The 27,796-nt window shown below is 36.6% G+C and overlaps 1 protein-coding gene across 2 annotated transcripts in view; it reads right to left on the bottom strand.

The window, feature by feature from the left end:
- The window catches only part of LOC127842630 (aryl hydrocarbon receptor nuclear translocator-like protein 2), a 50,025-nt gene that overhangs the window by 6,822 nt on the left and 15,407 nt on the right, over window positions 1-27,796 (bottom strand). For both annotated transcript variants that reach the window (XM_052372244.1, XM_052372243.1), the window contains exons 3-10: window positions 25,419-25,576; window positions 22,841-22,899; window positions 17,574-17,663; window positions 15,570-15,714; window positions 11,620-11,763; window positions 6,163-6,310; window positions 2,660-2,766; window positions 278-425 (exon numbers count right to left, since the gene is read on the bottom strand). In XM_052372244.1, coding sequence (XP_052228204.1) covers window positions 278-425; window positions 2,660-2,766; window positions 6,163-6,310; window positions 11,620-11,763; window positions 15,570-15,714; window positions 17,574-17,663; window positions 22,841-22,899; window positions 25,419-25,576 — 999 coding nt within the window. The remainder of the gene's footprint in view (window positions 1-277; window positions 426-2,659; window positions 2,767-6,162; window positions 6,311-11,619; window positions 11,764-15,569; window positions 15,715-17,573; window positions 17,664-22,840; window positions 22,900-25,418; window positions 25,577-27,796) is intronic.

The raw sequence follows: 27,796 nt of genomic DNA, 5'->3' as shown, positions 1-27,796 counted from the left end.
TATAAACAGCCAACTCTTGCAATATCATACGATAATTTGACTCATTTCCATTTGTTGATTTTTTTCCTGCCATTTTCTTTTGTTTGAATTCAAATTTAACACATAATGCAAAAAATGATTTGATAAATAAAATACAAGATAAGTATCAACATAAAAACCTGAACCGCTCATCAAGGGTCATTGTTTAGCTAATCTTAGACTTATCAAATCATTTGTATCCCAACACAAACCTAGAGTTTCCTACTTTGCATATGTATGTAATAAATGTCCCACTAACCTAAGGACTCTGTTGACACTGAGAATTCCCTTGGGTTTCTTAGTCCAAGCGTCACTGATGATAATGGACTGTGACTGGACGTAGAAAGGTCTATTGAACACATTCCTCATACGGAATACTGTTGATGGAATCTCCTGATCTCTCATAACTACAAATATTGCATTAACAAACCATTAAACTCAGACCATTACACCTTCTTCTTCAAAACTCGCCTTTGAGCCTTTATCAAATACATATATTTGTAAATATTTTGTCTTAATTTTTATACAACAAATAAAAATATAAAAATCAACAAATTACTACTAAATGATTTTATACCTCAAGTACATTACAAGAAGTAAGAAATCACTGTTCCTGAAGCTCACCAACATTAACGTGATATTCAAGAACTCAATTGGCATAAATTATTGTGTTAATTGGTTCCTGTATTCATACAAGTTATTGTCGACACATGTTTTTTTTACTTTTTGTACATATTTTCCTCAATTCCAATATGAAAACTGATGATAGCATCGTTAAAGTATGTCAAAATATGATGGTCATAAGATAAGTAAATGTCAGTTGAAAACTAATACATTCATCCCGACATTCTGTTTATATTAGGGATAAAAACAGGTTACAACACATTAGCCGGTTAACATATTATTGTAACCGGTTATTAACCAGTTAACAGACCAACCTTAAAATGTTAAATTAAAAAATGTAATAGTGCTTGTAATTTAAGATCGCTTTTGTTGATAAGATAGGTTGCCATATCAGTTTCTTGATAAAAATGTATTATACAATTAAAAAAAATATATATTTGTAAATGTATGTTAGGTTTTGTATTTACTTATCCTGCATAACTCATACGTTCAAGAAGTTCTAAGAACTTAATAGAACATTAATAATGATCATTTTCATTTATCTTTTTTTGTTTTGGTGGCGTCGCTTATGTTCGGTTCGTAACGCTTACAACATCAAGTTTCTTTGTTCATTTCTTTTTCATTTTCTAAAGTTTGCAATTTTAATTAACATAAAGATATTGCTTTTCTCTTTCAGGTCCATGTATAAAGGGTAAAATTTGTATACAAAAAGCACATAATTCCTTATTCAATATTTACATTTTTGCTGTTTGCAGGAAAGCGTCTGTAGCCTAATTATGATCGTTTGATTGGGTTAATACAAAAAGGTTAAAGAATGTGTGTTAAAATTAAGGACAAAAATGCACCGTTAATTTTGTATTCACGGTTTGTAATTTACCATTACCATAATGCATCCAGGAATACATGAATAAGACATCAGCAAATCAATTGTTAGTTCTAATCACTTTATTTTCGCAAACTATCATCTTGAATATTGGTTAACAAAGCACCAAAATAAGAAGACCAAAGTCCAACTGATTGAATTTTTAGTTGAGTTTCATGAATGTTTCCTTTACGTCTACGCGTCGCACAGTTCCCATGTTTAACTTTTGTGAGTTAATTAACAAAACAATAGTGCCAATTATCAAACTAACCATGTGTATGCAACACAATGGCACCCGTTTATTGCTTTATTAATGTTTTTATTGATATACCATCTAAGTTGTGGGATGTTCTTCTTAGCAGACAGGAGCATTTGTTTGCAGTATGTTGCAAGCAAAAAATAAAATCATACTATTTATTTTATGAAAATAACATTATAAAAAAATCAACTTAACCTCAACACAAAAATACAACCAGTGAACTGATAGTTGCAGTAGGTTAACGGGTTAACCTGTTGTATCCCTAGTAACATTTGACGACATCATGTCATAGAGTTAATGAACAAATCCTTATTTCTTTACAAAATCTGAACATACGAAATCAATATCTATCTATTTTACTATTAACCTTAATTCTTTCCAAACAGTTACTACAGTTCAGCTAACAACATAACCCTTTTTTATTACCTAAACCTATTACAAGCATGACTGGTTCGCGGTGTTGGTCAAGTGACAAGTGCAAGTAACCGCGCATTTGCCACTTGACCGCCGGAACATAAACATCGTATATCTTTTATACATGTATATTGTTCTGCGTTATTATTACAGGTTAATGATAAATCAATTTATACCTTTGCATTGTTATTATCTCTTTTCTAATTAAATGAAACGTAATTTATTTATTGTTTTTATCGATTACAATATTGCCATGTTTTTATAAATGTTATTACTGTTATTGTTGTGTAATAATTGTGATTAATGTATGCATTTGCCACTTGACCTCCAGAACATAAACATTGTATATCTTTGATATATTGTTCTGCGTTGTTATTACAGTCCCTTCACACGAACCATAAAATATATTTGCCGAGAGCTACGTCGACAATCATGATCAGTGTCAGGTTAATGTCATTGTCCTGCATCAGGTAACTACTCACTGATTTTATGGCTAAGCGCCACTGATTCCAGGTCATCCTCCACTATGAAGATGAAGGGCATGTTACCCATTATCTCTGATGGCATCATTCCACTGAACTGAGACGCCCTATGAAAAGACAATATTTAAACATTTTTGGTGGAAGACTTCCAGAATCATAGCATCTGACATATGCCATGGCAAAATTGCCATCCACTTATTCACAGGATACTTTTTATGATTTTGATTATTATGATGAAGGGAATAAAAATGCCCAATCATTATTAATACAGAAGAAAGCACATTTATGTGTTTCACAAAAATGAAATGAGTCACAACAAACTAAGGCCTTATTAATGAAGTTAAAAAAAAAAAAAAATTAAAAATCAATAAATACACACCCAGTTATGCCAATAAAAAGCCCTATAGGCCAATATCAACTTCTAAAAATATAATATTATTTCTAAGAACATTATACCACATAACAATTGCATATACCCCTTTAAAGGGAAGTTACAAGACATAAATCTTAGACCATCTCATAACCACTTCAACATCAACTTTTCTACAGCAAGCCTAACTTGTGGTCCAGAGCTACTATTTGGCTGTCAAAGGTACAGCAAGCCTCACATGTGGTCCAGGACTACTGTTCGGCTGTCAAGGTTACAGAAAGCCTCACCTGTGGTCCAGAGCTACTATTCGGCTGTCAAGGTTACAGCAAGCCTCACATGTGGTCCAGAGCTACTATTTGGCTGTCAAGGTTACAGAAAGCCTAACCTGTGGTCCAGAGCTACTATTTGGCTGTCAAGGTTACAGCAAGCCTAACCTGTGGTCCAGAGCTACTATTCTGCTGTCAAGGTTACAGCAAGCCTAACCTGTGGTCCAGAGCTACTATTCTGCTGTCAAGGTTACAGCAAGCCTCACCTGTGCGGCTACTGTTCGGCTGTCAAGGTTACAGCAAGCCACACCTGTGGTCCAGAGCTACTATTCGGCTGTCAAGGTTACAGCAAGCCTTACCTGTGGTCCAGAGCTACTATTCGGCTGTCAAGGTTAAAGCAAGCCTCACCTGTGGTCCAGGGCTACTATTCGGCTGTCAAGGTCACAGCAAGCCTTACCTGTGGTCCAGAGCTAATATTCGTCTGTCAAGGTTACAGCAAGCCTAACCTGTGGTCCAGAGCTACTACTGTGAAACCATTTATTTTCCTCGGCACAAAATTTCGCCCTTTTCATAAAAATGACTATTTCGTCCGCTCTTGAATTCGTCCATTTCTGGTTTTGAAAAAAAACACGTCCGATTTGTTTGTAATACATATAATACGCGGTTGCGAAAAAATTGTGCTGGGGAAAGAGAGGTGACACTTGGTAGTCACTTGCAGGAGGTGGGCCTTGTTTGGCAAATGCCAATTAACAAGTCTGTTATTTCAGGTGATAGTAACTGTCCCTTATTATTTTATGTCATTGACACGTTCTTTGTTATGATGTCAGGTGTTGATCACACATCGTCATATTTTAATTGCGTTTAATAGTATTGTCTTTAATCCGGATTCGCCGCGTGTAGGCTGTATAATCTGCAACACCCCTGAAAAACACAATACACACAATGGGTAATAAAGTTGTTAACAATTAGCGCTAATCAACACCATTATACCTAAACGAAGTTGACGCATTCGATACAGCCTTATTGCATTCGCGTTTTACAGGAAATGTCAGTTGTCAGTACACTGTATAATGAACACCCCTTTGTGTCAAAACCGGATTTAACTTGAGTGTGAATAGTCGACTGTTTCATGTTCGTTGTATTAATACCATCTGTGTATCTGTATTATAAGTATACCAGTCAACAAACAAGGTGCGCGCTTCCGCATATGGGTATTCGGACATTCAAAAAATTGACCTATGGTTAAGCGTTCACGCTGTCGAACGCATTAAGCAATATAACTCGTTTTTTTCACTATTTCTTTATTTGCAAAAAATACTAGAGGCTTATAACTTACCTTGCAATCTTTTTTTCTCGCATTTTGCGAGTGTGCGAGTGTTAATTTCGAGCCCTGTGTATATGCGTGGATTACGCTGGATTTAAATGCCTCATGCCTACGGTAATTAAGTCTTATTTGTTTCAAATATGGGACATGATTGTTCGTTAGGATCTTGAATTCGTCCATCGGTCGAAGGACGAAAAAGGCAAAAATTAATGTCGGACGAATAATAATGGTTTCACAGTATTCGGCTGTCAAGGTTACAGCAAGCCTTACCTGTGGTCCAGAGCTAATATTCGTCTGTCAAGGTTACAGCAAGCCTAACCTGTGGTCCAGAGCTAATATTCGTCTGTCAAGGTTACAGCAAGCCTAACCTGTGGTCCAGAGCTACTATTCGGCTGTCAAGGTTACGGCAAGCCTAACCTGTGGTCCAGAGCTACTATTCAGCTGTCAAGGTTACAGCAAGCCTTACCTGTGGTCCAGAGCTAATATTCGTCTGTCAAGGTTACAGCAAGCCTAACCTGTGGTCCAGAGCTAATATTCGTCTATCAAGGTTACAGCAAGCCTAACCTGTGGTCCAGAGCTAATATTCGGCTGTCAAGGTTACAGCAAGCCTTACCTGTGGTCCAGAGCTACTATTCGTCTGTCAAGGTTACAGCAAGCCTAACCTGTGGTCCGGAGATACTATTCGGCTGTCAAGGTTACAACAAGCCTAACCTGTGGTCCAGAGCTACTATTCGGCTGTCAAGGTTACAGCAAGCCTTACCTGTGGTCTAGAGCTAATATTCGGCCGTCAAGGTTACAGCAAGCCTCACCTGTGGTCTAGAGCTACTATTCGGCTGTCAAGGTTACAGCAAGCCTCACCTGTGGTCCAGGGCTACTGTTAGGCTGTCAAGGTTACAGCAAGCCTTACCTGTGGTCCAGAGCTAATATTCGTCCGTCAAGGTTACAGCAAGCCTCACCTGTGTCCAGGGCTACTGTTCGGCTGTCAAGGTTACAGCAAGCCACACCTGTGGTCCAGAGCTACTATTCGGCTGTCAAGGTAACAGCAAGCCTTACCTGTTGTCCAGAGCTACTATTCGGCTGTCAAGGTTACAGCAAGCCTAACCTATGGTCCAGAGCTACTATTTCGCTGTCAAGGTTACAGCGAGCCTAACCTGTGGTCCAGAGCTACTATTCGGCTGTCAAGGTTACAACAAGCCTAACCTGTGGTCCAGAGCTACTATTTGGCTGTCAAGGTTACAGCAAGCCTTACCTGTGGTCCAGAGCTACTATTCGGCTGTCAAGGTTACAGCAAGCCTAACGTGTGGTCCAGAGCTACTATTCGGCTGTCAAGGTCACAGCAAGCCTAACCTGTGGTCCAGAGCTACTATTCGGCTGTCAAGGTTACAGCAAGCCTAGCCTGTGGTCCAGAGCTTCTATTCAGCTGTCAAGGTAACAGCAAGCCTTACCTGTGGTCCAGAGCTACTATTCGGCTGTCAAGGTTACAGCAAGCCTTACCTGTGGTCCAGAGCTACTATTCGGCTGTCAAGGTTACAGCAAGCCTTACCTGTGGTCCAGAGCTACTATTCGACTGTCAAGGTCGTGCATCGTCGCCCACTCATTGCTTTGCATGAACTCTTTCACCTTGATCTCAACTTCGCTCACAATCTCCGTTTTCAGAGGACGGACCAGGGCAAACATCCACAGTTCATTTTCTGAAGAATACAAACATCAAGGGAATAATATATTGTGTGTAAGACATAGTATGACCCCAATGAATTTTTAAGCTAAGTGTTTAAAATTAGGTAGCCAGTGAACTTTCAGCCTGATAAATTATTTGTTCGCAGACAGTAATTGTAGATTCACAGTACAATCCATGTTAAAGTAATAAATAGACTGTACCCAGGAAAATCAAAGCTCAAATAGTAATTACAAAGCACATTCGACTTAAGCGTGCTCTGTGAAAAGGGGGTTTAATGCATGCGCATAAAGTGTCATCCCAGATAAGCCTGTGCAGTTTGCACAGGCTAATCAGTGACAACACTTTCCAACTTAACTTGATGTTTGCTAAGAAGAGACTTTCTTTAAAGGAAAAATACCATAAAAGCGGAAAGCGTCATCCCTGATTAGCCTGCCCAGACATGCATTAAACCCCCTTTTCACAGAGCACTGCCAAATTGTAAGTATACAGAACAAGACATATGTGATTAGGACATAGATGCCCCAACATTCCACCTTTTCTTCACACTCTTTAATGACCAAATTTGACTTTTGACCTCTTAGTGTGACCTTGACCCTTGATGAAGGGAAACAGTTAAACATGGAACACGCTGTCTCCTAACAGCAGTCATTGGGTATTTATAAATTTATCAATATACAAAAAAGATATGGCTGAGAAAGGAATTTGAAAGCAGTTTTATGGTCAAATTTTAACTTTTACCTCAACATGTGTTCCAAATGAGGAACAGAAAAGACGTTTTACACACGCCACGTCATCTTATGATGGTTTATATTTGTGCCAAAATATTTTAAAATTCATTGATAAGATTGCAAAATTATGGCTGAGACAGAAATTTTCGACATATATCCAGACAGCAGGATGACTACATAGACAGTGTTACTGCTATATTCAGCTTTCTTCACAGGAGGGCATAAAAATCCAGTTTCAAGCTGTAACAAGAGTTCCGCGGTCGGACACATATGCCCCCCAAACAGGGCTTTGAACTAGTGACTCCAATTTCAATAGGGGTTATCTACTGTCCAAGGCCAATGCACATGTGAAATATCAAGTCAATCTGTCAATTCGTTGACAAGTTATTGATCGGAAACAATTTTCACACTTATTGTGACAGTGACCTTGACCTTTGATCTAGTGACCCCAATTTCAATAGAGGCCATCTACAGTCCAAGGCCAATGCAAATGTGAGGTATCAAGCCAATCGGTCAATTCATTGATGAGTTATTGATCGGAAACCATTTTCAGACTTATTGTGACAGTGACCTTGACCTTTGATGAAGTGACCCCAATTTCAATAGGGGTCATCAACAGTCCAAGGCCAATGCCAATGTGAGGTATCAAGCCAATCGGTCAATTCATTGATGAGTTATTGATCGGAAACGATTTTCAGACTTATTGTGACAGTGACCTTGACCTTTGACCAAGTGATCCCAATTTCAATAGGGGTCATCAACTGTCCAAGGCCAATGCACATGTGAAGTATCAAGTCAATCGGTCAATTTGTTGATTAGTTATTGATCGGAAACAATTTAAACACTTATTGTGACAGCGACCTTGACCTTTGACCCCAAATTTTATAGGGGTCATCTACCATCCAAGGCCAATGCACATGAGAAATATCAAGCCATCGGTCAATTCGTTGATGAGTTATTGATCAGAAACGATTTCCACACTTATTGTGACAGTGAACTTGACCTTTGACCTAGTGACCCCAAATTCAATTGGGGTCATCTACTGTCCAAGGCCAATGCACATGTGAAGTATCAAGTCAATCGGTCAATTTGTTGTCGAGTTATTGATCAGAAACAAACTGGTCTACCGACAGACCAACAGACAGATATCCAGCAAAACAATATACCCCCTCTTCTATGAAGGGGGGCATAAAAACACAGCAAATTTTTCACAACTTACCCATTATTGGATTTGTATTTCAGAGAAAAGTTGTTCCATATTTTGTAAAAACGCACTACGTTTTAACCCAAAGTAACAATATTCTCTGCACAACAAAGTTTTTATTTTGCAATCAAATATTTAAGCGGGTATGCACGGTTTTTATATGTGTTAAATTGTAATATATATTGATAAACAAGAGATTTGTCAGAAACACAATACCCCCTACTGCGCCGCTTTGAAGCCATATATTTGACCTTTGACCTTAAAGGATGAACTTGATCTTGACCTTTCACCACTCAAAATGTGCAGCTCCATGAGATACACATGCATGCCAAATATCAAGTTGCTATCTTCAATATTGCAAAAGTTATGGGCAATGTTAAAGTTTTCGGACGGACGGACAGACTGACTGACAGACAGTTCAACTGATATATGCCACCCTACCAGGGGCATAAATATGTTACAATAACACAAAATAGGCAAGAACAAGAGATGTGTTAGTCAGAAACACAATGCCCCCTTCTGCGCCGCTTTGAAGCCATATATTTGACCTTTGACCTTGAATGATGACCTTGACCTTTCACCACCAAAAATGTGCAGCACCAAGAGATACACATGCATGCCAAATATCAAGTTGCTATCTTCAATATTGCAAAGGTTATGACCATTGTTAAAGTTTTCGGACAGACGGACTAACTGAAGGACAGACAGACAGACGGACAGACTGACGGACAGTGAAACAAGAGCAGCGCATAATGGGTGCCATGCTCTGCTGTGGGTGCATTTTTGAAGTAATAAAAGCTTGTCAGAATTTTTTTTAATTTTTTTTTTAGAGGTCACAGTGACCTTGATCTTTGACCTAGTGACCCAAATATGGGTGGGCGTGTAGAACTCATCAAGGTGCAGCTACATATGAAGTTTCAAAGTTGTAAGTGGAAGCACTTTGATTTTAGAGCCAATGTTCAAAACCTTGACAAAATGTTAAGGTTTTAGCACGACGCGGACTGCCGACACGACACACCGAGCTGGCTATGACAATACCTCGGGTTTTCTCCGAAAACAGCCTAGCTAAAAACTATATACCACCCTTTGGGGGCATAAAAATTATATATTGAAGATGAATTTCACAAAATGCAGCAAAGACAAAATAGCGCCCCGAGCCGATTGTGACAAAGATATTTCGTAAAAATTTTCTACAATACCGGAAGCATTCGTCTTTTTATTAGGATCGGAGTTAGTGTTCATGTGTCGTATGAATAGATATCATGGCAGGAAATTAAAATGATCCGTAAAACTATATTTAGATTCACATCGTACATGCATGATATACATGCAGGCGAATTCAATTGCACAGACATTTTCGATTTCAGAATTAAATATCTGGCTTATTACGCATTTTTTGACACATGTTCTTCTTAACTTTTATTTTAATTTATTTTGACATGTATGTATAATAAGTTTTTTACACATTTTATATAAATTCATAAATATTTGACAAAATCGTGCATACCAGCTTTAAGGACCACACTTTCCACGAGGACGACATTAATTTACACATGAACAAGAGTGCCAAACTGTCACAAGATACGCCCGTTTGAAGGTTTCGGACACCATGCACTAAGTGACCTCGTGACCTAGTTTTTGACCTGGCAAGACCCATATTTGAACTTGACCTAGATATTATTTAGACACAACATCTGACAAAATTTGGTGAAGATCGGATGAAAACTACTTCAATTAGAGAGCGGACACCATGCTAAATAATTGAAATGCACTAAGTGACCCTGTGACCTAGTAGTTAACCCCGCATGACCCATATTTGAACTTGACCTAGATATTGTCTAGATACAACTTCTGACCCAGTTTGGTGAAGATCCGACGAAAACTATTTGACTTAGAGAGCGGGCACTGCTGTGGACGCCGCCCGCCCGCCGCCAAGGGTGAAACTATAATACGCCCCGTTTTGAAAAAACGGGCGTATAAAAATAACTCGTTTCAAAAATCGCGAAAAAAATAAACCCGATGAAAATATCGCAAAATAAAACTGGATAAAAATATTGCATAAAAATATTGCATGTGTTAATCGGTTGCATGTCTCCAATCAGACCTGACTGATATATAATCTATATACTACCTCTGACCAAGTTTGGTGAAATCAACTTGAACTAGAGCTTTGTCACTGAATGTGACTTATACCCCCATACCACTTTGACGCAGGATAAAAAGTTGTTTAAAAGTTTCGGATGAATACAATTTGAATTAGAGTCCGGACAAAGTGGCGCCGTTGAAAATGCACTAATTGACCCTATGACCTAGTTCTTGACCCGACATGACCCATATTCGAACTTGACCTAGATATCAACTAGATGCAACTACTGACCAAGTTTGGTAAAGATCGGATGAATACAATTTGAATAAGAGTCCGGACAAAGTGGCGCTGTTGAAAATGGACTAATTGACCCTATGACCTAGTTTTTTACCTGGCATGACCCATATTCGAACTTGGCCTAGATATCAACTAGATGCAACTACTGACCAAGTTTGGTGAAGATAAGATTTATACAATTTGAATTAGAGTCCGGACAAAGTAAAATGCACTAATTGACCCTTTGACCTAGTTTTTGACCCAGCATGACCCATATTCGGACTTGACCTAGATATCAACTAGATGCAACTACTGACCAAGTTTGGTGAAGATCGGATGAATACAATTTGAATTAGAGTCCGGACAAAGTGGCGCCGTTGAAAATGCACTAATTGACCCTATGACCTAGTTTTTGACCCGGCATGACCCATATTCGAACTTGGCCTATATATCAACTAGATGCAACTGCTGACCAAGTTTGGTGAAGATCGGATGAATACAATTTGAAATAGAGTCCGGACAAAGTGGCCCCTTTGAAAATGCACTTATTGACCCTATGACCTAGTTTTTGACCCGGCATGACCCATATTCGAACTTGGCCTAGATATCAACTAGATGCAACTGCTGACCAAGTTTGGTGAAGATCGGATGAATACAATTTGAATTAGAGTCCGGACAAAGTGATGCCTTCCGCCCGCCGCCCGCCCGCCGCCCGCCCGCCCGCCAAGGGGTTTCACATAATACGTCCCGTATTTTATACGGGCGTATAAAAAGTATAATAGTTGCAAGATTTAAATCAGTACAAAGTTTTAACATGCAATAAATAAGAAATGTTTATTTGTAGGTAGAATTTGTTAACCCCACTTGAACAATAATATTTGGCAATAGGTTCCATCATATTATAAATTTTAGTTAACGCATTTGAGAATACTCACATCAATTTCTTGTTAACAATCTATTTTATTACAAAGCCATTGTTATAAAACTGTAAAAATGCTTTTTTTGAGGACTTAACAATTAACAAGTACCAGTGTTCAGGTATGACTTCTGTTCACAGTAGGTGCGAACCGCCATCATTTCATATTCTGGGCTCCCTTTCATACGCTGTTTCTTTCGTAACATTTGTTGAAGGCGGACATAGAAAAAGTTGTGGTCTCCTTCTAGCTGTTCTACTGTTAACATGAAGAAAGACTGTTATATTCCAACAATAACAATATACTCCTGATAAGATACAAGTTAAGATTTGAGAATTTACAAAATAAAACGCCACAAAATTGATATGTGGATTTATTTTGAAATAAGGGACAATCCTGCAGAGGTCTCTGTTAAGAAGATTTTTAAAGTTTCTTATATACATGCAGGCGTATAAGGGAAATTTCTGCACCCTGTGGATACATGTTTTTCAAAGAATTGGAATAATTTGAAACAAGAGATGTGTTTGTCAGAAACACAATGCCCCCTACTGCGCCGCTTTGAATTAAAAAAAAATAAATTATTATATCCCTTAAAAAAATATTCCCTTGTGAAAATGATCTGTACCTGCCAAATGATAAAAAATAGAAATTATCTCCCTTTAAAGCTTGTTACTTCCCTTGGAATTTATTTTTTGACCTTTGACCTTGAAGGATGACCTTGACCTGGACCTTGCACCACTCAAAATGTGCAGCTCCATGAGATACACATTTATTTCAAATATCAAGTTACTATCTTCAATATTGCAAAAGTTATGGCCAATGTTAAAGTTTTCGGACGGACGCACAGACTGACAGTTCAACTGCTATATGCCACCCTACCGGGGGCATAAAAATAGTATTTATTCAGTAAATAATTTTTGACAAGAAAATTACAAGTGTGTTTGTTTCTAATGGTTTGGTTGCCATGACAACCATATTTTTTAAGACATTTCTTTCAATTGAAAGCAATTGGTATAAGGACCACCTCAGGAATATTCTGTGAAGTTTGGTCCAAATAAATCAGATGTTATTAGAGATATTCATCAGATGTTATTACAGATGAAGTTATAAGATGAAATGCAGAGGGACATGCAATAAAATGTCAGTTCCTGACTGACCACAATAGCTCCACAAGGCTCATATGAATAAATATAAGAATAAGCTAAAATATTCATAACAATAACACAATTCTTTGCATTAAATAAAACATGTGGATTTTCCTTTCTGTTATAGCAAATGAAACACAAACTATTTTATTTTTTAACTGCATATGCTCACTTATATGTGAAACAAATTACTTTTCAAACATGAGGGCAATGACAGCCCTGAATCGCCCACCTGACTTCAAGATACGCCAATTGGTAAAGAATTGACCTGATGACCTTGTTTTGACCATACCTGACCCAGACCTAGATATTGTGAAGATAAACACTCTGACCAATTTTGATTGCAACTCAGTAAGAAACATTGCTTCAAAGGTAACAAGGCTTTTCTAAGACTTGAACTGGTGACTAGTTTTTGGATGCACATGACAAAGATTCAAACTTGTCAAGACGAACATTGTGATCAAGTTTCAGCAATATCAAGCAAACAAGAGGGCCATGATGGCCCTGAATCGCTCACCTGACTAACCAAATACAATCCCAACCCAGATTTCATCAAGATAAACATTGTGACCAAATTTCATAAAGATTAGATGAAAACTGTGACCTCTATTGTCTACACAAGGTTTTTCTATTATTTGACCTAGTGACCTAGTTTTTGACCCCAGGTGACCCAACTACAAACCCAACCCAGATTTCATCAAGATAAACATTCTGACCAAATTTCATAAAGAGTGGATGAAAACTGTGATCTCAACTGTCTACACAAACAAATATTTGACAATTTTTCTATTATTTGACCTAGTGACCTAGTTTTTGACCTCAGATGACCCAAATACAATCCCAACCCAGATTTCATCAAGATAAACATTCTGACCAAATTTCATAAAGATTGGATGAAAACTGCAACCTCTATTGTCTACACAATTTTTTTCTATTATTTGACCTAATTTTTTACCTAGTGACCTAGTTTTTGACCCCAAATGACCCAAATACAATTCCAACCCAGATTTTATCAAGATAAACATTCTGACCAAATTTCATAAAGATTGGATGAAAACTGTGACCTCTACTGTCTACACAAGGTTTTTCTATTTTTTGACCTAGTTTTTAACCTAGTGACCTAGTTTTTGACCCCAGATGACCCAAATACAATCCCAACCCAGATTTCATCAAGATTAACATTCTGACCAAATTTCATAAAGATTGGATGAAAACTGCGTCCTCTATTGTCTACACAAGGTTTTTCTATTATTTAGGTGAGCTAAAAATGTGGCTTCAAAAACATGAACAAGTTTTATTTTTAAGACTTGACTTAGTTTATGGCAACACATGACACTAATTCCAACTTGGACAAGATATTGTCAAGATTAACATTCTGAGTAAAAGAAGTGTGAATTGTCCCAAATTTCAAATTCAGAAAATAAGCCTTGGTCTGGTGCCGCAGGTCAGCAACCGGGATAAAGGGCAGAGCCCTCCCCTTGAGCCCTTACTTATTACAGTTTTTTTAAAGCCTTCTAGTTGTAATGTAGGTAAAAGCGATGCAAACTATTATAAACCAGACCATATGTATCATCTCATGTGCTTTCGTCATTCTATATTGTTTTTAGAAAGCACGTTGCAAATAAATTCAATGGTTCATAGCGTTTGACTGCATAAAATGAAAACCAGTTACCTAGCAGATACATAATCAATATATAATTTGGTTAACATATTGCTTTTACAATATGTTATTGCAGTGCTTTACTTAAGCTAAGTATCCAGATAGCCCACATTTGCAACGTTTTGTTGACTTGTAAGATTATAGGAGAGTAGCAAAGATTTTGCGTCAGATAACGTTCATGTCCATGCCATAAGCTTACCAATCAAACATTAATAAATACAACATCTGGCAAAATCGGTACCGAGTGCTAATTTCCAGAATGCAGAGGAAGCCAAAACAATATTCGTTCTCAAATGATCTTGAACGCTTACGAATTTGCCTCCCCCCCCCAACCTAAAAAAAAAAGCACCAGAATTAAATTGATCTCAAAATCTCAAATCGGATTTTTCCAGAATAATCCGGACAACTGACACCCCTGGAGTAAGTTTCACAATTATGAGTTCATAAATGTGGCCTCAAGAGAGGTAACAATGATTTTGTAAAATTTGACTTGGTGACCTAAATTTTGGACTCACATGACCTGGATTGTAACATGGCCTAGATAATGTCAACATAAACATCTGACCAAGTTTCATAAGTATTAAATCATAAATGTGGCGTCTTAGGTGGTAATATTAAACAAGGTTTTCCTAAAATCTGACCTAGTGACCTAGTTATTGCACCACATGACCCAGACTGAACTTGGCCTAGATATTGCCAGGATAAACATACTGACAAAGTTTTATAAACATAAGGCCATTTATGTGGCTTTTAAAGTGAACAAGGTTTTACTTAGATTTTACCTTATGATATAGTGTTTGGGCACAGGTGACCCAGATTTAAACTCAGTATAGATGCTGTCAAGATAAACAAACTGACCAAGTTTCATCCATGATGAGTCATACATGTTGCCTCTAGAGTGGTTACACGGTTGCCCTGGGTTTTTTTATGCACTTGACCCAGATTCAAAATCGGCCTAGATATTGACAAGATTAACATTTTGACAACTTTCATCCAGATTCAGTCATAGTTGTGGTTTCTAGAGCGGCAACAAGGTTTTTTCAATTATTTGACCTGGTGACCTTGTTTTTGGACACATGTGACCCAAACTTGGTCTACATATTGTAAAGAAAAACATTCTGATAAATTGTACTCAAGATTGGAGAAAGATTTAGTCTCTAGAGTGTTAAAGTTGACAATAGACGACAAATGACTTGACATACCCCAAAACAACTCTGTAATCAGGAGAGCAAATAACAAGAAAGTAAACACTCACGTACATCTCTCTGGTAGTGATAATTGTTTATGTTCAACGAATGTTGCTGTGTACAATGGCTGTTTTGGCTGCATGACAAACTGGCTCATCAGCTTGTTGAGATCCTCTGGATGAACAAACTTCTCTATGCTGTACCCTGTAATGTCCGTCTGCAAAACAAGGCAGATGTTCAGACAAAATTGTTCATTCAATTCATGAAAACCCCACTACCATGTTGATATTGGTTGAGCTATTCAAACCTGCCATGTGTGTATACAGATTGCCAGTTTGTGATGACTTTATACTCAGACAGCAATTATTATAACAGAGTCTGAGACATACATGTATTTACATTCAATTTAAATGTTTGTACTGTTTTGTAAAATTTTATGAGTGATTATCATTTTTTATACTATTGTACATCATGGAAAGTAAATATATTATGGTTATTTGACAAGCTCTATAGACTGTTAATGATTGCTAAAGTTTAATATTAAGATTTAATAATTTAGTGCACATATTTGAAGATACCCGTTGTGCAGGGATTTCAATAGACGCAGAATCCTGGTTTGACGCGAGCAAATTAAAAATGACTCGTTTTTGACGCAACCCTTTTTTCTGCCGTGCGTCATTTTGACACATCGAAAATTTGACCCGTGCGTCAGTCAGTTAACATCTTGAGTTCCATGGTAATAATTCCCGCTGTGCTCCTAATCAAAATTAATGTTTCAGTATTTGAAACTCGATCTATAATCGAGGGAATACCTCGGGCGTTGTTTATCTTATCTCTTCAAATACACGTCACCGTCTAAATAGTGCTTGCGCAGCGATAACGTGCGATTGACCATCCGATAATTGCAGGTTTTTTTGCAGACTTTGCAGACGGCACGGTTAAAGAAAGTCGGCAAAAATAATTTAAAAAAAAACTAAATTGATCAAAGGTCTATTAATTACGTAGATCCACTATTAAGTCCATCAATTTTGTCAGTTTGTTAATCCACCGATAATTACGAGTAACACCCATCTTATATAAACTGGAATCACAGTTCATTTTTTTATTCTAACAAGTCATAATACTACACATAAACGTTAAGAAAACACATTTCCTCGATTAGATATAAATTATCCGAGTAGAATTAAATTGCTACGTCATGACCTTCGACATTGTAAATGGCAGACGAATTATAAATTAACATTAAAAGCGCGTTCAATTCAAAAATGGCGATTCAAATTACAAGTAATGGTGATTCAATAATGGAGATAGCATTAACTGGATTTAACAAACATTAGATAAGGTTTGTAAAACCAGATAACAACAATGAAAATTTGGATTATTAAAGTTAAACTACTACTGGTAAGGCATTCTTAAGTGTATATATTTCAGACATGTATAGTATTCAGATAAACAGTAATAGATATACTAGATGGTCCATGCATTTAGATTGTGTTTTTGTACAAAAGCTATCATAGGGATGATGATAATATAACGAGGATAAATATGTGATGAAAAGGTGCTATAGGTACATATCATAAATTACTTAAATGTGTTATGATGAAGTAGATTTTATTGAGCATTTATTGTATTTACAAATAAACATAGTATAGTGATAGTAATAATAAAAGTTGTAAAATGAACATGTTTTGTTTTTGAAAAACTTTAAGTCGATATTGTTCGCACAAATTATTGATATTTTATCCTTATTTTTGTGTACCAATTCATTAAAATATGTTGTGTTATGTATCATGGTATTTTTATTTACTAAAGCAGTATAACTTTTTAAGATATTAATTGTGTAACTCTTGGAGCATGTTTGTATCTAAAAAAATGAATAATACAGACAAAAACACAATTAACGTGCTTCAAAATTGACCCCAGCATTTTTCAATTTGACTCCTCAAAATTTCAGTCCAGGGGTTATTGACTCCTGGTTTTTAAAATCTATTGAAATCCCTGGTTGTGTAAAATGTTTAAGACAGATACAATATTTGATCATGACTGTCACTACAATATTCGCTATCTCTATTATACCTGATGGAATCCTGTGAGTTCATGTACATTTGGAGAGACATACAGAACGTTGCCAGAATCGCTGATGATGAACAAGACATCTTTGGTAATCTGGAAAATGTATAACAAATAATATACATAAAAAGCATGTTTGCATGTATCTGTTAATTAATGTGCATACTGCAATTGCCTTAGTTAACCAGTGTTTTTTTTAATGAAATATTCGGCGTTATTCGGCCCCATTCCCCCATCTTTAGAGTATACTGTGAAACCATTATTATTCGCCAGACATTAATTTTCGTCTTTTTCATCCTTCGACCGATAGACGAATTCAAGATCCTAACGAACAATCATGTCCCATATTTGAAACAAATACAACTGAATTACCGTAGGCATGAGGCATTTACATCCAGCGTAATCCACGCATATACACAGGGCTCAAAATTAACACTCGCACACTTGCAAAATGTGAGAAAAAACGATTGCAAGATAAGTTATAAGCCACTAGTATTTTTTGCAAGTAAAGAAATAGTGAAAAAAAAACGAGTTATATTGCTAAATGCGTTCGACGGCATGAAGGCTAAACAGTAGGTCAATTTTTTGAACGTCCGAATACCCATATGCGGAAGCGCGCACCTTGTTTGTAGACTGGTATACTTATAGTACAGATACCCGGATTGTATTGATACAAAGAACATGAAACAGTCGACTATTCACCCTCAAGTTCAATCCGGGTTTGACACAAAGGGGTGTACATTATACAGTGTACTGACAACTGACATTTCCTGTTAAACGCGAATGCAATAAGGCTGTATCGAATGCGTCGACTTTGTTTAGGTATAATAGTGTTGATTAGTGCTAATTGTTAACAACTTTATAACCCATTGTGTGTATTGTGTTTTTCAGGTGTGTTGCAGATTATACAGCAAACACGTGGCGAATCCGGATTAAAGACAATACTATTAAACGCAATTAAAATATGACGATGTGTGATCAACACCTGACTGAAATATATTCTGCGCTTTTATTACAAATTAATAAAGAACATTATTGATTTGTGTTTGGTTGTCCGTGATTGTAATGGAAAAAGACTAATTGGCAATTGGCTTCGTTGTTTAAAACACTCGTTAACGGTTATTCAGTCCCTCTTATCCGCTAATCATAACAAAGAACGTGTCAATGACATAAAATAATAAGGGACATTTACTATCACCTGAAATAACAGACTTGTTAAATGGCATATGCCAAACAAGGCCCACCTCCTGCAAGTGACTACCAAGTGTCACCCCTCTTTCCCCAGCACGATTTTTTCACAACCGCGTATTACATGTATTACAAACATTACAAACAAATCGAACGATTTTTTTCAAAACCAGAAATGGACGAATTTAAGTGGTGACGAAATAGTCATTTTTTAAAAAGACGAAATTTCGTGCTGACGAAAATAAATGGTTTCACAGAATATTTTTCCCCCCAAATATTTTTAAAATTCCCCTCTCGGAAGTGTTATTCAATTTTAATCAATACCTCATTTAAATACCTCTTTTGTTACGAATTTACTACAATTTTCCTGAACTGCATCCGCGTGTTTACTTTATTTTAGCCTTTACCGCAAACCGTATGTACTTCACTATCACGACTTACGCTTTACGACATCTACCGCAAACCATACGTATTCCATCATGTCGCACAACAACAAAAGCTATCGTAAAAATATTGACAAATCTGTTTTTACTTAAAAATAAATTGATATTTTTTTCAAACAAGTACAACTTAAAAGTCAGTCTTCTTCAAATGCCGGCAGTGAAACGCCAGAAACATCCGGTCAAGAGAGTGTTGAAAGACTGTTTAGTTTGCTCAACCTGCTTTGCACCCCACAGAGAAACAGGCTTGGGGAAGCTACACTGAAGTCCCTGATCAGACTTTGTCTGCACACGGAGAGACTTGGTGAAAAGGAGGTCACCAGAATAATTGATAAATTCGCTGAAAAGCCCAGAAATGTTGAACTTTGAACATGAACATAACATGTTAATGAATAAGAGCACCGCCTTGCGGGTGCAGACCGCTCATCTATTTTCTTTTTAAAGGTGAAGGGACTCAATTTCAATCACAAAGGAGGGAGGGGTGGAGTGAAGAGGATTGTATAGTGTGGGGGTGTGGACATTTATTACATTATCTACCAAAAATGAAAAAAAAAATGCAAAAAATTCGAGGGGGGGGGAGGGTATTCTTGGGTGCGATGGTTGGACGGTATTTAAATAATAAAATAATAAAAATAAATATTTGTGTTTTTTAACCGTTAAAAAAAAATTGGGTGGGGGTGGGTGGGGGGGGGTATAGTGTGAGGGTGTGGTGGTCATTTGTGAGATGATCTTTAAAAAAAAAAAAAAAGATGTGTTTGTGAAACACAATGTCCTCGTATATGACGTCTGACCTTGGAGGATGACCTTGACCCTTCACCACTCAAAATGTGCAGCTCCACGAGATACACATGCATGTCAAATATAAAATTGCTAGCTTCAATATTGCATAAGTGACATTACATGAGCAATTTTGACCCATATATTTGACCTTGAAGGATGACCTTGACCTTTCACCACTCAAAATGTGCAGCTCCATGAGATACACATGCATGCCAAATATCAAGTTGCTATCTTTAATATTGCAAAAGTACTCATCAAATGAGCGATTTTGGCCACATATATTTGACCTCTGACCTTGAACGATGACCTTGACCTTTCACCACTCAAAATGTGATGCACCATGAGATACACGTGCATACCAAATATCAAGTTGCTATCTTGAATATTGAAATATTGCAAAAGTGTACATTAAATGAGCGATTTTGACCCATATATTTGACCTTTGACCTTGAAGGATGACCTTGACCTTTTATCACTCAAAATGTGCAGCTCCATGAGCATGCCAAATATCAAGTTGCTATCTTGAATATTTAAATATTGCAAAAGTGTACATTAAATGAGCGATTTTGACCCATATATTTGACCTTTGACCTTGAAGGATGACCTTGACCTTTTATCACTCAAAATGTGCAGCTCCATGAGCATGCCAAATATCAAGTTGCTATCTTGAATATTTAAATATTGCAAAAGTGTACATTAAATGAGCGATTTTGACCCATATATTTGAACTTTGACCTTGAAGGATGACCTTGACCTTGACCTTTCACCACTCAAAATGTGCAGCTCCATGAGATACATATGCATGCCAAATATCAAGTTGCTATCTTCAATATTGCAAAAGTTATTGCAAATGTTAAAGTTGGCGCAAACCAACCAACAGACCAACCAACAGACCAACAGACAGGGCAAAAACAATATGTCCCCCACTATTTAGGGGGGGGGATTCGGGGAGGGGGGGGGGGCACAGGGGATGGTTTGGGTGGAGTCTATTGTGGTATGTCAGGTAAGAGTTGTTTTGTCAAAGTATCAATCAAATCTAATCATAAAAAAAGAAGTTATGGCAATTTTAGCAAAATTTAATAATTTGACCTTGAGAGTCAAGGTCCTTCAAAGGTCAAGGTAAAATTCAACTTGCCAGGTACAGTAACCTCATGATAGCATGAAAGTATTTGAAGTTTGAAAGCAAAAGCCTTGATACTTTAGAAGTAAAGTGGATCGAAACACAAAATTTAACCATATATTCAAAGTTACAAAGTCAAAAAAGGGCCATAATTCCGTAAAAATGACAACCAGAGTTATGCAACTTGTCTTTTTACTGTACCCTTATGATAGTTTGCGAGTGTTCCAAGTATGAAAGCAATATCTATGATACTTTAGGGGTAAAGTGGACCAAAACACAAAACTTAACCAAATTTTCAATTTTCTAAGTATAAAGGGCCCATAATTCTGTCCAAATGCCAGTCAGAGTTACATAACTTTGCCTGCACAGTCCCCTTATGATAGTTTATAAGTGTTGCAAGTATGAAAGCAATAGCTTTGATACTGTAGGAATAAAGTGGACCAAAACACAAAACTTAACCAAATTTTCAATTTTCTAAGTATAAAAAGGGCACATAATTCTGTCAAAATGCCAGTCAGAGTTACATAACTTTGCCTGCACAGTCCCGTTATGATAGTTAGTAAGTGTTGCAAGTATGAAAGCAATAGCTTTGATACTTAAGGAATAAAATGGACCTAAACACAAAACTTAACCCAAATTTTCAATTTTCTAAGTATAAAAAGGGCACATAATTCTGTCAAAATGCACGCCAAAGTTATCTAACTTTGCCTGCCCAGTCCCCTCATGATAGTTAGTAAATGTACAAAGTTTGAATGCAATAGCATTGATACTTTCTGAGAAAAGTGGACCTAAACGCAAAACTTAACCGGACGCCAACGCCGACGCCAAGGTGATGACAATAGCTCATAATTTTTTTTCAAAAAATAGATGAGCTAAAAAACGAGTTTGAATTATGTTTTTCTTCCTCTGTATGGTGAATTATAGTGTTAAAACTTGATTTTGTACTGTTACTAGCTAAGCATAGAAATTTCCCCCTTTTCCCCTTTTACGCGCGAATTTTCCCCCCCTCAGGGGACCCGACCCCCTTCCCCCAAAACTTAAAAAAAACACTGTTAACAGAATTGCAGTTATGAAAGAGTTAGTTAACCTATGCAACATTATACACATCTACACAGTTAATATTTAGTATGTGCCCACTGGTATACATGTAACTAGAAACTTCCTGATGAAAGGGTCATATACATTAATATACATTATTTCATGACAAAGCACTGCCTAAGCTATGTGTCTGCCCTGAGAGTGATAAGATGGTTGTGCTTTTTACATGTGGATAGTTTTCTTCATTTTTTGTAACAAAAATAATTCGCATGTAGCATTTAGAAGGACTGAAAATGCAAATCAAAGAGTTGAACAGTAATTCCTTGTTTGTGCAAAAAACGCTTACATCTGTATACACAGGAATGGTTGCACATGTATAGAATCTACAACAATTTTAGCTAATTTTCTATACTCAGCATTCAGTTGCCATGACAATCTGGTTGCTATGTTAATCACGTATTTTTAATTAAACTGCCTCACACTATTTCAAGAATATTTCACTTAAAATGTTTGTTGCAAAATGTGAACCATGTTTTATGAAGATGTTGTTCTAAGCAAATAACCATGCAAAAACAATTGTTGTCAGATACTGTACATGGTGAAACCTGATAATAACTTATACAGGGGAAATCATGATCTTCTGAAGGCAAATGAAGACATACAAAGTCTGGATGTTTAGCTCTGAATCCAGAAAGAATCTATCTTACCATTTTCACCCAAGTGTGTAGATACTGCTGGTCAATCTTGTACCACTTTTTTTTCAACCCTGAAATTATGACAGCTTAATTATATTTGTTCAGGCTGATATGAAGTAAAAATTCAAATGTTGATTGAACATTCAACACAACTTTTTCACACTGTCAAATTCGTTAAAAATGCTTATAAAAGTACTCAGAATCTGTTTTAAAACCACCATTTTATGTAAGAATAAGACAACTGACTAAGAAAACACAGTCTTTATCATAAAATGTTTATTATACAGATTAAAGAATTGTAATTTAAACATTGCAGAGTAATCGGATTTATAGAAAATAGCATAAAACTGCAACATTTTAATTTATTTTATTTTCAAACTATAGTTTTATCAATTTTAAAGTTTCCCAATGAAAAAAAATGTTCATGCATACAGTTAAGGATAAATGAATGTTCTACGTGTGTAAATTTTAGCTTACTTGTCTAGTCGTGAAAAGGCATGAAAACATGTACAAGGGCATTTAAATAAATCTTTACCACAATGTTGGAACCAAGGACTTACAACACTTTCATGACATCTCATGAATCCTTTTCATGTTTTCACTTTGTAATAGCTTAGAATTTAAACAAGGGACAAAATTGTCAAAAAAACAGGTTTTCAATTTGAAAAAAAAAGTCTGATAAAGGGAGACAATTCAAAATGTGCATTGTTACCCCCTTGTGTAAAATCAATATATTTTTACTCGTGGCGACCTTGATTTCAATTTGAAAAAAAAGTCTGATAAAGAGAGACAACTCAAAATCAAAATTTGCATTGTTATTGATTGTTCATAGTTACCCCCCTTGTTTCAAAATCAATCTATTTTTAGTTGTGGTGACCTTGACCTTGGAGATATTGACTTAATACTTTGGCACAACACACCGTCCAATGATGGTGAACAAATGTGCCAAATGATTTTAAAATCGCACAATGAATGACATAGTTATGGCCCAGACAAGCTCATTTATGGCCATTTTTGACCTTTGAACTCAAATTGTGACCTTGAACTTGGAGATATTGACGTAATTCTTTCGCGTGACACACCGTCCAATGATGATGAACAAATATGCCAAATGATTTTAAAATCTCACAATGAACCACAAAGTTATGGCCCAGACAAGCTTGTTACGCCCGCCTGCCAACCAGCCCGCCCGCCGACATTCGCAATCTAATAACCAGTCTTTTCCTTTGGAAAACCTGGTTAAAAACAAGAGCTGTCACCATAGGATGACTTATGCCCCCTATAAACGCTTGATAGAAGTTATGAGCTTTTTTCTAACCTAAACACAGATTTCAAAACCTAAACACAGACCCTAAGTTCAAGGTCAAGGTCACAGGGGTCAAAATTTGTGTGCATATGGAAAGGCCTTGTCTGTATACACATGCATACCAAATATGAAGGTTATATCTCAAGGGACATAGAAGTTATGAGCATTTTTCGAAACCTAAACGCGGACCCTAAGTTCAAGGTCAAGGTCACAGGGGTAAAAAATTGTGTGCGTATGTAAAGGCCTTGTTCATATACACATGCATACCAAATATGTAGGTTATATCTCAAGGGACATAGAAGTTATGAGCATTTTTCGAAAGCTAAACGCAGATTTCGAAACCTAAACGCGGACCCTAAGTTCAAGGTCAAGGTCATAGAGGTAAAAATTTGTGTGCGTATGGAAAGGCCTTGTCCATATACACATGCATACCAAATATGAAGGTTATATCTCAAGGGACATAGAAGTTATGAGCATTTTTCGAAACCTAAATGCAGATTTCGAAACCTAAACAGGGACCCTAAGTTCAAGATCAAGGTCACAGGGGTAAAATTTTGTGTGCGTATGGAAAGGCCTTGTCCATATACACATGCATACCAAATATGAAGGTTATATCTCAAGGGACATAGAAGTTATGAGCATTTTTCGAAACCTATTCGCAGATTTCGAAACATAAACGCGGACCCAAGTTCAAGGTCAAGGTCACAGGAGTAATTTTTTTTGTGCATATGGAAAGGCATTGTCCATATACACATGCATACCAAATATGGAGGTTATATCTCAAGGGACATAGAAGTTATGAGCATTTTTCGAAACCTAAACGCAAAGTGTGACGGAAAGACGGACAGACGGACAGTCCGATCACTATATGCCGCCTTTTCTTCGAAAAGGGGGCATAAAAACTTAGAAAAACATACTTTTATTGAAAACATATAGATCAGTTGTTCACAATGTTGGTGATATTCATTTATAATTGTTTGTTGTATATGAAGAGTAATTGAGTCGCCTTCTGAGAAAACTGGGCATAATGCATGTGCATAAAGTGTTCTCCCAGATTAGCCTGTGCAGTCCACACAGGCTAATCAGGGACGACACTTTCGGCTAAAACTAGATTTTCTGTAAAAAGGGACTTCCTTTAAACGAAAAATACCATAAAAGCAGAAAGTGTCGTCCCTTATTAGCCTGTGCGGACTGCACATGCTAATCTGGGACGACACTTTACGCACACGCTTTATGCCCAATTTTTACAGAACACGACACAATTTTAGAAATACCACAGCATACCGTGATGTAGTTTCAAGAAGCTGACTGCCAGTCTCAAAATGGCAGACTTTTCAAGTCGCCTGTGGGCATATTTGACAATTGGGATTTCTTCTGCTAATTGGGATATATAGTTGTTCAGCTTATCACGACGTATTTTCTCTCCCTTCTTCCTAGAATCTCTGGAAAACATGTATATGTATTGATACATATATATAGCAAAAATAAAAAAACAACAAGAAAACCATTTGCCATTAAGTAACAAATCCAGATTTTGTTGATTACAATTTTTTTAATCAATCCTTATCGTGATAAACATTGTATAAGAGCACTTGCCAATACACAAAATGTAAATGACACATTGTCTTCTTGACAAAAAGTAACTATAATTGAAGATACATGTAGCAAACCAATATTCTAAGATTGGTCCTGTTGTATGACCACTTTTATGGCAAGTTACAGTTACACTATTGTATAACTTACAAAACTTACAACGAAAGGACATGTGAATGACACCAAAAGCAAAATGTACCATTACTGAATATAAAACTAGAGATGGCACCAAAAATCAAATTTAGTATTTAAACATTTACTTGTTCATTCAATGTCATATCCAAATCTTCCCATGATTGTTATGAACAATATTTAACGATTTGCAATAAGAGATGGTTTTTATGTGTGTACCTCATGTCAAATTGTTTGTATAAACTTCAACAAATTGTTCTTTTCATAATTTATTGACAATATATGTAACTAAACAATTGAAGTATCCATTTTTATTGAACTTGTAATGAAAAAAGTTACCATAGGGCTGTAATAGCTCTGAAGAACTAATCTGATTTTAAGGTACACGAATTGTCCAAAACTTGACCTGGTGACTAAGTTTTTAACCCTATGTGACCCAGATTCGAATTTGGTCTGGATATTGTCAAGATAAACATTCCGAAAGAATATTTTATAAATAAGTTTATTAATAAAACATGGCAATTAACAAGGTTTATTATTCTACAATTTGACCTTGTGACCTACTTTTTGGAAACACAAGACCCACATTTAAAATCAGTCAAGATCTTGTCAGGATAAACATTCTGACCCAGTTTCATCAAGATCTAGTCATACATGTGGCCTCTGGAGTTGTTTCAAGGTTTTTATAAGATTTGTCCTAATTACCTAGTTTTCGGATATATGTGACCCAAATTCAACAGTCCAACCTGACTTAGCGGTCACCTGCATTCAGAGATCAGTCTAGATTCCATCCAAGTATAACGGTCACCTGGCTATAGCGGCCAACAGTACTTAGATTTCAAGCATAAAGCCATTTTTCAGCTGTGTACTGCGGTCACAAGGCAGTTATTTAGAGATGCAAAAAGTAACCACTCAAATCAATCTGCATTGTTGTCTCTGACCTCATAGCAACTTTAATAAGTCTATTTTGTGTTTTTTTGTCTAAAGAATCTGATTCAGGTAAAAGCCTTCGATAAGATAATGCACTTTGAAGTGTTTAGGAAAACAGTCAGTAAAACTTTTATTTCACAGAAAATTGCAAGGCTTGTAACTTAAAATATCAATAGACCAGAACAAAACAGTGCCTTGATCTGATGCAGGTAGTTACAAACCAAAAAAACAGGTAAGTATCTGAAAGCTTTTCGGGGAAAATCCTGGAAAAGTGTTATTTTAGAGAAAAAAGTCCAAGGGTGTCACTTCTTCAAAATTCAATACACTGGAATGCAACTCAGCCTTGATCTTGTCATGTAGGTAGACTCACACAACAAAAATAAGGTCAGTATCTGAAAACACCCTAGGCCCGTAATTGTGTAAAAAAATCAACTCTGAAAGCCTTTCGAAGAAAATTCCTAGAAATATTTTAAAGAAATCCATAAGTCTAATTGCCGTAACAACAAGTTCAACAAGAGCACCGCATAACGGGTGCCACGCTTGGCTGCGGGTGCAGTTTTGAATAGATGAAAGCTTGTCAGAATTTTTTTTTTTTTTTTTTTTTTAGAGGTCAAAGTGACCTTGACCTTTGACATAGTAAATGGATGTGGCATGTAGAACTCATCAAGGTGCAGCTGCATATGAAGTTTCAAAGTTGTAGGTTGAAGCACTTTGATTTTAGAGCCAATGTTCAAAACCTTGACAAAATGTTAGTATAGAGAAAATATCTAAGTCCAAGGCACATTACTTGGCCAAAAATCAATGGAACTGAATGAAACTCAAACTTGATCTTTTAGTCATATGCAGATTCACACACCAAAAATCAGGTCCATATCTGCACGCATTTAGGAAGCATTTGGGGAAAACTGTCCCAAAAACTGTAACAGTTACTCTAAAAAAAAATCCTAAATCCAAGGCACATACTTTTGCAGAAGTCAAAGGACAAAACGAAACTCGAACTTGATCTG

This window comes from Dreissena polymorpha, chromosome 8 (assembly GCF_020536995.1).
Source record: "Dreissena polymorpha isolate Duluth1 chromosome 8, UMN_Dpol_1.0, whole genome shotgun sequence".
In the NCBI taxonomy this organism is placed as follows: domain Eukaryota; kingdom Metazoa; phylum Mollusca; class Bivalvia; order Myida; family Dreissenidae; genus Dreissena; species Dreissena polymorpha.
Note: the sequence above shows the minus strand (reverse complement) of the source record. Positions and strands in the feature narration are given on the sequence as shown.